This window comes from Crocodylus porosus, unplaced genomic scaffold (genome assembly GCF_001723895.1).
Source record: "Crocodylus porosus isolate Cpor-Errol unplaced genomic scaffold, CroPor_comp1, whole genome shotgun sequence".
Taxonomy (NCBI): domain Eukaryota; kingdom Metazoa; phylum Chordata; order Crocodylia; family Crocodylidae; genus Crocodylus; species Crocodylus porosus.
Window position 1 is genome coordinate 1690622 of NW_017728950.1, and position 12334 is coordinate 1702955.

Consider the following 12334-nt stretch of genomic DNA (forward strand, 5'->3'; position numbering starts at 1 on the left):
TTAATCTGGGAAGCTAGTCCCAGTTCCATCTCTGCCTTGGCCTTCCTAACTACCCCCCTACATCCCCGAGCAACTACAGAATAGTCCTCCCTGGTGATGACCCCTTCTTTCCATTGGGTATAAGCCTCCTTTTTAGCAAGGAGACATTCCCAGATGCTTTTGGTGAGCATTTGTAGATGGAGAACATTCTAAAGGGAAGTGTAATTAATAATTCTGAGTAGTCATTGTGTATAGTGAATTAAAATGAGGAATGAGGTCTGTAGTATTCAAGCTTATCCTTAGAGTCATAGAGAGGCGGTGCTGGAAGGGACCTCAAGAGGTCATTCTAGTCTGACCCGCTGCCTGAGGTAGGATCATCCCCTGTCCAAACCATCCTATACAAACCCATAAGCTGAACTCTCAGTAAAACTGCCATCAACCCTTACACAATACAACAGACATCTGAAATTTGGTAGTTCTCCCCCTTTCTTCCCCTCCTCCCCCTCCCCCCCCAGCCTTTTCAGCTGATTTAAAGAAAAAAAGCACAAAGCTAGGAGAACCTGTGATCTCGTATTACTTTTTGCTTTGCTTGTCCACTTTTGTAGAACAAGCCTTCTTTTGTTTGGTTGTTACCATACAAGGCAGTTCTGCTAAAATATGCTTTGATGACAGCTCTGTGAATGCCTGGTTATTTCTGGTGTTACCAGTCTGACACATCACTGCTAAAAATAGTTTTCATTTCAACCAATTTGAAATAATAGTTGCTATATATAACCTTAGAGTATATTTAATTACTAATCTATCTGTGCACCTCTATCGTTTCAGCATCAGATCAGCACTGATTATAAAGAAAATTACCATTGCTGGTGGCTGTGTGGTAGAGTTTCTGTCTACCACGTGGGAGATCTGAGTTCAGGTGCCAGCTGGGGTGAGTTAAGAACAGGGAGAAACTCTTTACCTACAGGCTGGGGAAACTCCCTTCTCATCAGCACAGAGGCAGAAAAGGATCTTGGAGTCATTATAGACTCCAAGATGAACATGGGCCGCCAATGTGGGGATGCAGTCAGGAAGGCTAACCACACCTTGTCATGCATCCACAGATGCATCACAAGCAGGTCCAAGGAGGTGATCTTCCCCCTGTATATGATGTTGGTCAGGCTGCAGTTGGAGTACTGCATCCAGTCTGGGTACTGCATTTCAGGAGGGATGTGGACAACAGCGAGAGGGTCCAGAGGAGGGCCACTTGCATGATCAGGAGGCAGCAGGGCAGGCGCTACAAGACCTGAACCTGTTCAGCCTCCACAAGAGAAGGCTGAGAGGGTACCTGGTGGCCGTTTATAAACTGGCCAAGGAAGACCAGCAAGCAATGGGAGAAGCCCTGTTCCCCTGACCACTACCGGTAGTAATGAGGAATAACGGCCATAAGTTGACAGAGTAGATTCAGGCTAGATATCAGAAGGCACTACTTCACAGTCAGGGCAGCTAGGATCTGGAACCAACTTCCAAAGGAAGTGGTGTGCGCTCCTACCCTGGGGGTCTTTAAAAGGAGGCTAGATAGACACCTTGCCGGGGTCATTTGACCCCAGCATCCTTTCCTGCCCATGGCAGGGGGTCAGACTTGATGATCTGCTCAGGCCCCTTCCGACCCTACCTACTATGAAAATTTACTATATTGCAAATTGGCCATATCAGGCTGATAATTTGGCCGATAAATGGCCCATGTATGTGTGCAGCTGCAGCACATAACAGGTGGTGAGGAGCACAGCCCCACAGTTGTGGAGAGCTGCCTCCAGCTGGTAAGTCTGTGGTAGAAGGGGAGTGGGGAGGGAAGGGGCTTGGGGGCAGGGGGGTAGATCAAGGTCTCCGCAGTGAGGGAGACTGCAGCCCCCACACCCTGCCCGAAAGAGCTTGGCACAGCCCTGGCCCCAGACCGCCCAGCACAAATCTGGAGGCCCCCCCCGATGAGTGGTGGGAGCAGCAGCAGGTGATTGCTGGACAAGTTGCCTGACCAGCAGCTCCCAGTTGAGTGTCACACAGGGGTGGGAGCTGCCCCCCACACCCCTGAACAAGTTGCAGCTCCATCCTGAGCCTGCCCTGCCTCGGCTGGGCAGCACTTATCCCATCCCCTGCCCTAGCCCCACACCCTCCCTCACTGCGGGGGCCTTGATCTGCCCAACTCCCCATGCCCCTTCCCTCCCCTTCCACCACACCAGACTTACCAGCTGGAGGCAGCTCTCCACACTGCTGGGCTGGGTATCGGAAATCAGATCAGTATTGGCTAGTATAGCTCCTTACAAATCAGCTATCGGTATTGGCTGCAAAAATCTCTATCGGTGCACCCCTAATTAACAATGGGATGAAATTTATGATTAAATGTAACACAACAGCTGTTTGTGTTAAGGAAATTCAGATTTTGTATTTTATATTTCTGTGTAGAACAGCATTTCTCAGTGTGGGGAATGCTGCCCTATCCCAGTGGAAAAGGGAAACTGGCTTTGGTTAAGGTTGCAGACTATCTGCATATCCTGACAGGCATTTTCAGCAATTGGTATTGACAGTAGATTTGTTTCATTTCTGTGAGGGAGGGACTAAGGTTTGGGGAGTACTAGTATGGAACCATAATAATTCCCCTGATGTGAAATATACAGTATTTTCAAATAGATTTAATTGTACTTTGACCAGGTTGTTTCAGATAATATTGTGAAGTTTCTCACTAATCCAAATATTCTCTGATGTCCCTGTATATATTGTATTCTCTACAGAATTATAAAACTAAACTAATAATCCATTTTTACTATGAGAGCAAATATATCCGGAATATCTCGGGCTTCTTGGAAAGGCGTCTTACTCTGCCCAAAACCGCACAGAGAGGAGACACCAAGAATTAAGCCTTTGAAGCCATTTTATAAACACCTTTAAATCAATAATAAAAGGAAAATTAACACATCTACAGGGAAATAAATGTAACCAAGCTTTGTAAAGCTAAGCAGAAATATAGCTATTAAAGTTTTGTTTGTAGTAACAGGATGTGGAAGTGACTTGCTTGATCTTTTAACAGAAGTTTCTATACTTTTTTTTTTTTAGATTTCATTTGTTAAAGGTAAAAAACAGTTTTGAAATGCACTATATGGGAACCTTTTGCTTTGGTGAGCAAGACCTAATTAGCACTATTCGAAACAGTTGGTTCAACTAAACTTATTTAAAGCAGTTAAAAAAAAATATTACCATGAATGATTGCTGTGTAGGAAATTAACATACTTGGATATCCAGCAACAGCGAAGATTGTGGGGTTCATATTACTTTATAAATGATCCCCTGCCAGAATATCTAATACCCAACCTCTTGTTTTACAGGAATGCAGAGGGAATGTAACCAGGGCTCGTGGACAGGTGATATCTTTTATTAGACCAACAAGATTTTTGTTAAAACAAGATCACCTCTGTCCATGAGCTCTTTTATGCTTTTTCCTCTAGACCAATATGGCTACAACCTGGATACCTGAGGGAATATAACTGCTCTGCTACCTTTAACCCCCCAGCCAAGCATAGGTCCAAGACCCAGGGAAGCAGAGCCATAGCTTTTTGCCCCCTAAGGAGTCTCATGCCAGTAACAGTGCTACATTTGCTTAGACTTACAGTTCTTTCACTGCCAGAGGTTTATTTGCCCTCCTTCCACTTAATGTGGGAAGTCTATTTATACAAAACACTAGAACTGTTTGTTCCATAATGATACCTTTTTATTAGACCAACTGGGAAATTACAAGAAAATTGTCCTTTTCTGCAAGCTTTCAGGATCAAAGTCCCTTCATCATGCTCTGGGAAAAGTATAGATGGTACGAGATGGTAAAAAGGCCCCACAGGTAGGAAATAAACTTCATTTTTGCACAGAGGGAGCTGAAGATGGAAGGCTGTTCCTTTTGCATGTCATTTTTGTATGTGTTCTTGTCTCAGACCAACATGGCTACTAAGAACTAAGAGTTCTAGTTCTTTGTATGTCTTCTTGTGTCAGACAAACACAGCTACCAAGTACACCCTTGAAACATGGAAGTTTATATAAACATTCACAGTCACTTCACAAGCTGTAGATTTTGTAACTCATCCTTTCTGCTTTTACTATTGTTATTACATTATGTTTGGTAGTATAGTCAAAGGTTGGAAAAGTGACTACTGCCATGGTCCTTCATTCTTTGGATACAGCCTGTCAGAGGTCTTACTCCTCTGCTTTTCTAAAGTAGACAGTGACCTACATGCAAAAAGGAAGACTGAGTCATCTCTCCAGTTCCAGGCCCATTAAAGAGAGAACTTTGTTTAGAAGGTCTTGCCTAGACCCTCCATCACAAAACAAATATCACTGGATAAAACTGTTTTATCAGTAGGCATAAACAAAAGTATGTTTTACTATCTGTTGCAGTAGGCTGTAGCCTACAAAATCTCATGCCTTTGTAAATAAATTAGTCTGCTCTGTAAGGTACCACCCTAATTGCCTCCTGCCTAACTTCAGAATAATGTGGCTGATTATCTCTACAAAAGTGTTTGTTTAAATTTGGTGTAGTCGAACTTCTTAGAATTAGTGCACAACCTATGTGCTGTAGTGTTGAAATCAGTTCCACTTAGTTGTTGAGGTATGACAGGTAAAGTGTGAGGAAAGTTGACTTCATTACCTTGAAAAAGCAAAGCTTGCAGATAACCTATTCTGAGCATACATGGACCATCATATGGGGCAACATCTTACCTAGCCTGGTTTCTCCTTCTGTTTCCCTCAAATTCTGACTAATTTCTAAATTTTAAAACACATTAAAAATCCCAGAGTTTGAAATAAAATGTAGCTTTTGAAATTGCCTATGTAATATTTCCAGTTTTAAATTTGAGTAATCTCATGGGAATAGGTGTCAGATTGAGACATTTATTTTGCTGGTGTCTCATTTTAGTAATAAAATGAGTATATCTGAGGGAGTACCATGTAAATAAAAATAAAAACCCTTTCTGGTTTGGGGTGAGGACATATATATGGGAAGAAACTGAAGTTTTGAAGACAGAATGGAGAGCCATACAGAAATATACAGTTTTAGATTAAATCTAAGAGGTAACATTTCAACACAGTATAAACTTTCAACATGGTGTACAGGATCCCACTGTGTAACTTCTGATAATGCTGATGGGAATTGTGAATTTAAATCCATGCATGCCATACTGAGAAATCTTATTTTAATTGTAACATTATGTTTTCTCTTAAATATTTTTGCCTGTATTTTATAGTTCCCTTCCCCCCAGCTCTCAAATAACCTACCTGTAGGATAATACGGGAATGTACAATTTATTTCTCTAGCACAAAACCATTCATTACTTTCCTTGGTTTGTCACAGTCCCTGTTTTTATTCCAGAATGCCTAAAATCCCAGTGGACATGACATTGATCCATTTTATTTAAGCAAACAGGGTAGATTTGTTTGTGGAATTTCCAATGGGGGATTATTTTTGCCATATTTATTGCTTCAGTTATGATGATAATACAGGAGTGAAACTCCTTTTGTTGTTTAAGAGCAGGACTGTTTTTTTTCTTTCCTTTTTCTTGATGCGGTTATGAAATGCAAATGTAGGACATCCAATACAAGATAAATCCCTTTTCTCCAGTAAAACAAATCCTCTTTCATCCATTTTACAACTTGTAAATTATAGTTTCATGCTGAAATGATTCAAATTTATCTGATTCTTTGCTTTTCTTTTCACTGTGCAGTTGAATTGAATTCAGGACAGAAAAGGTTTTGACTGGGATGGTGTTACTATTTTGTATTCAAGATTTTATCCGGAACGGTAAAATTAATACAAACATCCCTCTATTATTTTGAATGTCAAAGATTGGTTGGCCTTTTAGTGAAATCTGTGTAGGTTACCGGTTTAAGTATTTATCGCTGAATAAATAAAATCGTTTAAATATTTATTGCCCAGTGGGAGAAAACTACAGACATGGTGCAGAAAATTCTTCTTTTCCCCTTTGTGTATTGCTTCTGCACGGTACTCTGGAACTGCCATTGCCAGATGTGGACATGCTTCTTTTGAAAATAACAGTATCACTATTATACACAAGGCCCTGGATTATTTGCTTCCCCACTAGAAGAACATTGTGTGTGGGCGGATTATTGGCATTTCAAGGTCTGTGCAGAGTCTGGGAAGCCAGCGCCTACTGTAAACAGAGCAATAGAAGAGTGGAAGCAGGGAGGGGCCTACATCTCTCTGATTATTTTAAGAAGACACGTTCCAAGAAATTCTGAACTCAGATGTAGTGCAGCAGACTTAAATGAGGTTAGCTCTTTTTCAGAGTGTGTGCTCACTAATTAAAAATAAATATAAAAACTAGTACAGTGGGTAGGTGGTGTATAGTACAGTTTTGTAGCCTACCATATCAATTGAAGGGCAACTAGAAAAAAAACAAATAGTTCCTTCAGAACTTAACTTTTGGTAGTACCTTTTCATAATGCGATCAGAGAAAAAACTTATTGAAAGCTGTGCCTCTGTGTGTATTTTAGGATCTTCTTTACTGCAGTCATATGTACGATGGTGGTAGGAATAACTGTAGTCATTACTATATTTGCTTTGGAATGCCTCCTTTCCCCTTACCAGCAACATGAAGTTGTAGTTTGAGCCGTATTTAAGGCAAATGTTTGAAAAGATAAGTATGTATGAGGTTATTTTGGATGAAGTCAGTTCATTGCTGCTCTGTGGTTCATTTCCAGGTCCTTCAGCAGCTTTTAAATCATTTCAGAAAAAACAGGGATAAAGTTCTTCTCTTCTCCTTTTCAACCAAGGTGAGCTCCATATGATTCACATCATAATTGACCTCAGCAATAAGTCCTGAGGCCTAAACTCTAGAGACATCAACAGCTGTCAGCCACATTTTCTTTCTCACATATAGTATGGGAAATGGTGTTGATAAGGACAGTGTGCAGCAGTAAAGAAAACATGTTGTAACCTTATGTTATCTCAAGGCTGGTGGAAAGGACAAAACAATTGTAGTGTTCTTTGTTCCTTGGGACTTTTTTCACTACATTACCCTGTTGGACTATCTATGGTTGAGTTAACACCATGTCAGTTAGCATAGTATGAGTAAGAACCAGTGCACTGCAAAATGACATTGAAGTAGGGTGTTTGTATTAGCGCAGAGTATAGTTGAGTGACTTCCACTTCACTAGTCTGAAAATCAGTGGCGTTAGAGCTTCAACCCATGACCCCTGATGTGCCAAGTAGCTTGAGTAGAAAGCATTGTTTAATTTGTGCTAAGGGAGAGAAGAGGAGGGGAAGCTTCGGAGTGGGATTGGGAAGGAGGGGTATGTATGTGTGTGTACTTATAGGAGTCATGTTAGGTGCAACACACAAAGATAAGCCCCATATGCCATATTCTTGGGAGTGATGTGCTTTGTAAAATGATGCAAACTATCAGAATTAGAACTATCAGAATGCAGGATTATCTAACTAAATGTTTAGTTTACCTCGATAAAATGTCTCTATTTTAAAAAAATAATGTAAATGACAGTTCAAGATCTTTAATGGTTTTGTTGCTTTAAGTAAAACATAGAGAAGTCACATTTATATGGACCAATATAACACAATTCCTCTGACAATACAGAAGAAAGGTAGAACAAATGCTCATTCTCATAATTATTGGTCGATGGATTACTTTAAGTTATATTCAGGAAATCTGATTCTTAAAGTTGTTTTTTATATTTATTTTAGAAGGTACTAATAATAGTCTGATTTTCCCATCTCTTTATCAGTTGCTAGATGTGCTGGAGCGATACTGTATGGCATCGGGGCTAGATTACCGAAGACTTGATGGAAATACAAAATCGGAGGACCGGGTTAAGATAGTAAGAGAGTTCAACAGCATGCAAGATATTAATATTTGCCTTGTCTCTACAATGTAAGAAAATTTCATCTTTATTTTGTGTCTGGCCTTACTAGATATTTAGAAAAAAAGTAAAGTTTTGCTTTTCTTGTTTCTTTTTTCTTTTTTAGAGGAGTGATGGCATTACAGTCAGCTTTTACATTAGTCATCAGCTATATACAGCTAAGTTTAGGGCTCTTACTCTTGTAGTGCTTTTTTTTATACACAGTACTCCACTCTTTTCTTCTATAGGATCACTGAGATCTGAAACTGGTGAGTGTTAATTTTAAATCCCGATCTAGCCAAAACAGTGAAAATTGATAAACAGTTGCTGATGTAATCTAGTGGCACACTAAATTATTTTTCTGTTCTGCTATAGACCCAAAGGCAAACTTTCAGAAATAATTGTTTGTGCGAAACCTGCAATTGTATGGGAATTTTTTTGGGTGTAGCTTGTTGAATATACGTTTACTATAGGGGAAAAAAAAATCCACCTTTTATATCTGCGCAATTTATGAGCCAACTTCATTGAAATATGACCCCTTTAAAGTACTTACCTCTAACAAGTTATAGCTGTCTTGCAAACCTTTTTTTCATTAAGTTGTATACCAGAAAAGTTGACGCATTTAATTTATGGTCAATAGTGAGCTCATTGGAATAGGTCAGTGTGATGTAGGTACTGAGCCAAAAATAATGAAAATAGTAAACTAACCATTCTTGGCTTTCTGTCTTAGTTACGCAGCCTTTATCTCTTACCTTGGCTAGCTACTGCTGCCAGGCAGTGATGGAAGAGGAGCAGAGACTAACCCTATCTCTTTGGCTGGGACAAGACTCCATATAGTACGCAGCCAGTATAACTGTTGCCAATATTATCTTTTCCTCACTTTCTGACACAGCATGAGTGTTGGGAGCAAGAAGGGGAAGACCCCATGCCATCATAAGTTCTCTTTGTCAGACAGCTCTGGTCAGCCAGTTCCTTGGAGACTGTTGCCGGCTAGCATGTATTTGAACTGCCTTCATGCTGCTCTGAAGTGCATCTGGACTGGGATATGAGTAGAGAGAATCCAATAGCTAGTGACACGCTTGCTGAGTATAACCAACAGGAATTGAAGAATCTGGCTGCCAGCTTTGGTGAGACTTCTTAAAAGAAAGATTAGCAGGTTTTGGCCCTTGTAGATAAACAGAAAATAAATATGGCAACAAACTGCTACAGTAGTTAACCTAAGAGTTAGTGTCTGCACTGTTACAAAAGGCTTTCTATTTATAATATTTTATCAGGCATATTTGTCTTGTATACTTTTAAGTTTTACTTCATCCTCATTGCTTCTTAAGCAGAAATAGAATCTATTTCATAAGACAGGATTTACATGAATTTTTTATCAACAGTTGCCTCTCTCTTAAGGTTCTCAAAAGGGCCAGTGGTGAGCAGGCAGTGCCTAACAGTATTGCTTTAGTCCAACCCCTTCAATCACTGAGTCTCTTTAGGTTCGGATATATTTACGGTTTCTTATTTCACTGGTTAAAAAACCCCAGCATATACAATGCAATAATAAGCAGACTAATATATGTGCCTAAGAAACAAATACAGCATTCTACAGTATTTAAAAATGTACCTACCGTATAAAAATGAATATGTCAAGCAAACAGAAACAAAGCAATAGAGGAAGCTAAAATAGTCTTTTGTAATCTTTTGGAAATGTAAAGGTGCTGTCTTTCAGTCCTATTCTTTAAGAGATTCTAAATCAGACTCCGGGCACATTACACCAAAATCCTTTGTGCAGTCATCCATCTGATGAAACTTTTCAGTACTTTCTTTATTTCTAAGCACATAGTAAGTTGACAGAATTGGGTCAGTATTCTTCTGTTCATAGTTTCTTGCCGATTTTGGTGTTTGTTTGTTTGTTTGTTTAGCGTATTGCTCTATACAGTCAACTTGCATGTCTCTTCAAAGTCCCACCATTCAAGGAGTGAAACATTAATTTCCATTAAATCTGCTCGTACTTTCCTTTGGCTGCAAAAACGCATTTAGCAGTGGATGGCCTCTTGGTAGAGCAATTTTAATTTGGTTATTTTATTCCACTGTGACAGTCTATGTACAACTTTAAACAAGAAGTAACAGCCTATAAAATTAAGGAATTAAAAGCAAACAATAATAACTTGTTATTAGATTTGTAAGCTTCTCTTATGTTGTGGGGAAATAGGTACTTTCTGTTTTGAATTTTTTTCTGCATTGTCTTTAGATGAATATTTTTAGAAACATAATGTCTATAAGATTTTTTTTGAAAAAAATGGGAATTTTTAAATAAGTTTTTCATCTAATAGAATTGTATATGGAAACTAAGAACTACCTGATCTTATAACTTTTTACATTTATTTTAGAACACAATCATGTTGATAACGTGACTTTCACAAGACTGTCAGGGATGATCCCTGGAAACTGTAAATTTACTGAATCCACTTTCTGTAAATGAAGGCTTTCACAGTATATGTGGCTGAAGACGTTTGTGTGGCTGAAGTCACAAAAAGGATAGGCCTATATGGCAGAACATGCTGCTCTGGAGAGATACCTTAACTAGCTCAGAAACCAAAAGTAGGACAGCGATGGTAGGACAGTGTGCTGATCAATTTGATGTCTCCCTGCTTTTTCAGTGAGGCTGATTTTTAGCTTGTGCAGAATGCTGCAACAATGAGTGTGTACACATGTCTAAGTTCATTTAAAATAAGGCAACTTAACTAAATTGACTTATGTAAGTTGATTCAAGTTAAGCCACATGACAGCCATCAGCATGCATTTTAAGTCTTAGACCAGGGTTGGGCAAAATGCAACCTGCGGGCCAAACCCAGCCTGCCAGGCAATTTTATCCAGCCTGCAGGGCCCCTCTGTAAGCCCTGACCTTGGGCTGTGGCTCTGGTTGCTAAGCAGCCACCCTCCTACCCTGTCATGCCCTGATCTGCCCCAGCCCGAGGTAGGGGGTGCTAGAGACAAGAAGCCACTGCCTGGCAGGGGCTTTTGCTTGTGACCCTGTGGCTTTATCCAGCCCTCTCTGCCTGCACACCTAGAAATGCAGGTAAAAGCCACACTGGGCTGGGACAGGGGCTCCTGCTGGCAGAAAGGTGGCAGGAGTGTGGGGAGCTGTTGCACTATGGGGCCAGGCTGGGCTGGCCCTGCACACTGCAGCAGCATAGGAGCTGTGAACTATGGGACCTGGTGGGGCAGGCCTCGCACACTGCCACCATTTGCAGCCGGGGACTGAAGTGGGAGTGCAGGAGCTGTGCTCTGGCCCTGCACACTGCCACCACACCCGGCCAGGGACTTGGGCAGAAGTGCTGTGGGGCTGGCCCCACAAGTTGCCAACATGTGCAGCCAGGGACTTGGGCAGGAGCTGGGTGTTATGGGGCCAGGTGGAGCTGGCTCTGCCCCCTGCCATCACTTGCAGCTTTAGGGACTTGCTCACTCCAGGGACGCTGAGGATTCCCCCCCCACCACGTACACACACACCCTCCCACCCCACCACCCCAACCATATAACCCTCACCCTTTCACACCCACCGCCCCCACCGTAGCCATACCCAACACACACAATATACAAGACTGTATTTTGAACTATTATGCAATCAGCTCTAGATACAGTATGCAAACGCACATAAATCAGGACAAAAATATTTTTAAAAATAAAATTAAATAAATTATAGCCCAAGTTTGACTTTTTTGTATATGATTTTTTTTTTTTTTCCAGTTTCAAGATGGCAACTCCCCCAAAGGTGTACTTCTGGAGCAAGGGGAGGGACTGCAGGTGGCAAGGTCAGGGGTTAGGGGCGGGACTTTGGATCCCAAGATGGCAACCAGGGAGTGGAGCACCTGTCAAGGGGCAGGGCTACCCTTGCGGCCCTCAACAGCTCACCAAAACTCATTAAGCGCCCCTCCAGCTGAAATAATTGCCTACCCCTGTCATAGACTAATGCGACCCATGATAATATACCTTGGAAGTGTATTATCTTGTGCTGCATTTAAGTTGACTCTGCGTATGTGTGCACATTCTGACAGTTAAGTCGACTTAAAAAAATTAAGTTGGCTTAACTGTCAGAAAGTTAGTAGATGTGTTTGCACCCAGTGTGATTATATTACTTCTGGTACTTGAGCTGATACCTTGACTCTGTATTGTGCCTTGTAGACATACTCATAATAGCTGTAACCTGTCTGTTGGAACATCTCAACCTTTTGTCAAATATCTGTTTTATGGCACAGTAAAACTGTGCTGACAGTGCTGGAAGAGCTTTTAATGCTATAGACATGGTTTGCCATGCTTAGAAAACTTAAAACTATGGCAACTTATCAATCTTATGAAGAGCAAAGCTGTGATTTGCTGGAATTACAGATTCAGATGGTAAAACATTCAGAGTTTGTAACTCCATTGGTACGGTTCTTTCTCATTCATTCAGTAAAAGATATTACCATAAAAATCTAAGGGAAACTGATAG

At 40.8% G+C, this 12334-nt stretch overlaps 1 protein-coding gene across 5 annotated transcripts in view; it reads left to right on the forward strand.

Annotated features, from left to right (window-relative positions):
• ERCC6L2 (ERCC excision repair 6 like 2) overlaps positions 1-12334 on the forward strand; it is a 95588-nt gene that overhangs the window by 33925 nt on the left and 49329 nt on the right. For 4 of the 5 annotated variants that reach the window (XM_019555048.1, XM_019555047.1, XM_019555044.1 and 1 more), the window contains exons 11-12: positions 6709-6780; positions 7747-7892. The exons of the other annotated variant lie outside the window; for it this stretch is intronic. In XM_019555048.1, coding sequence (XP_019410593.1) covers positions 6709-6780; positions 7747-7892 — 218 coding nt within the window. The remainder of the gene's footprint in view (positions 1-6708; positions 6781-7746; positions 7893-12334) is intronic. 5 annotated transcript variants of the gene reach the window in all.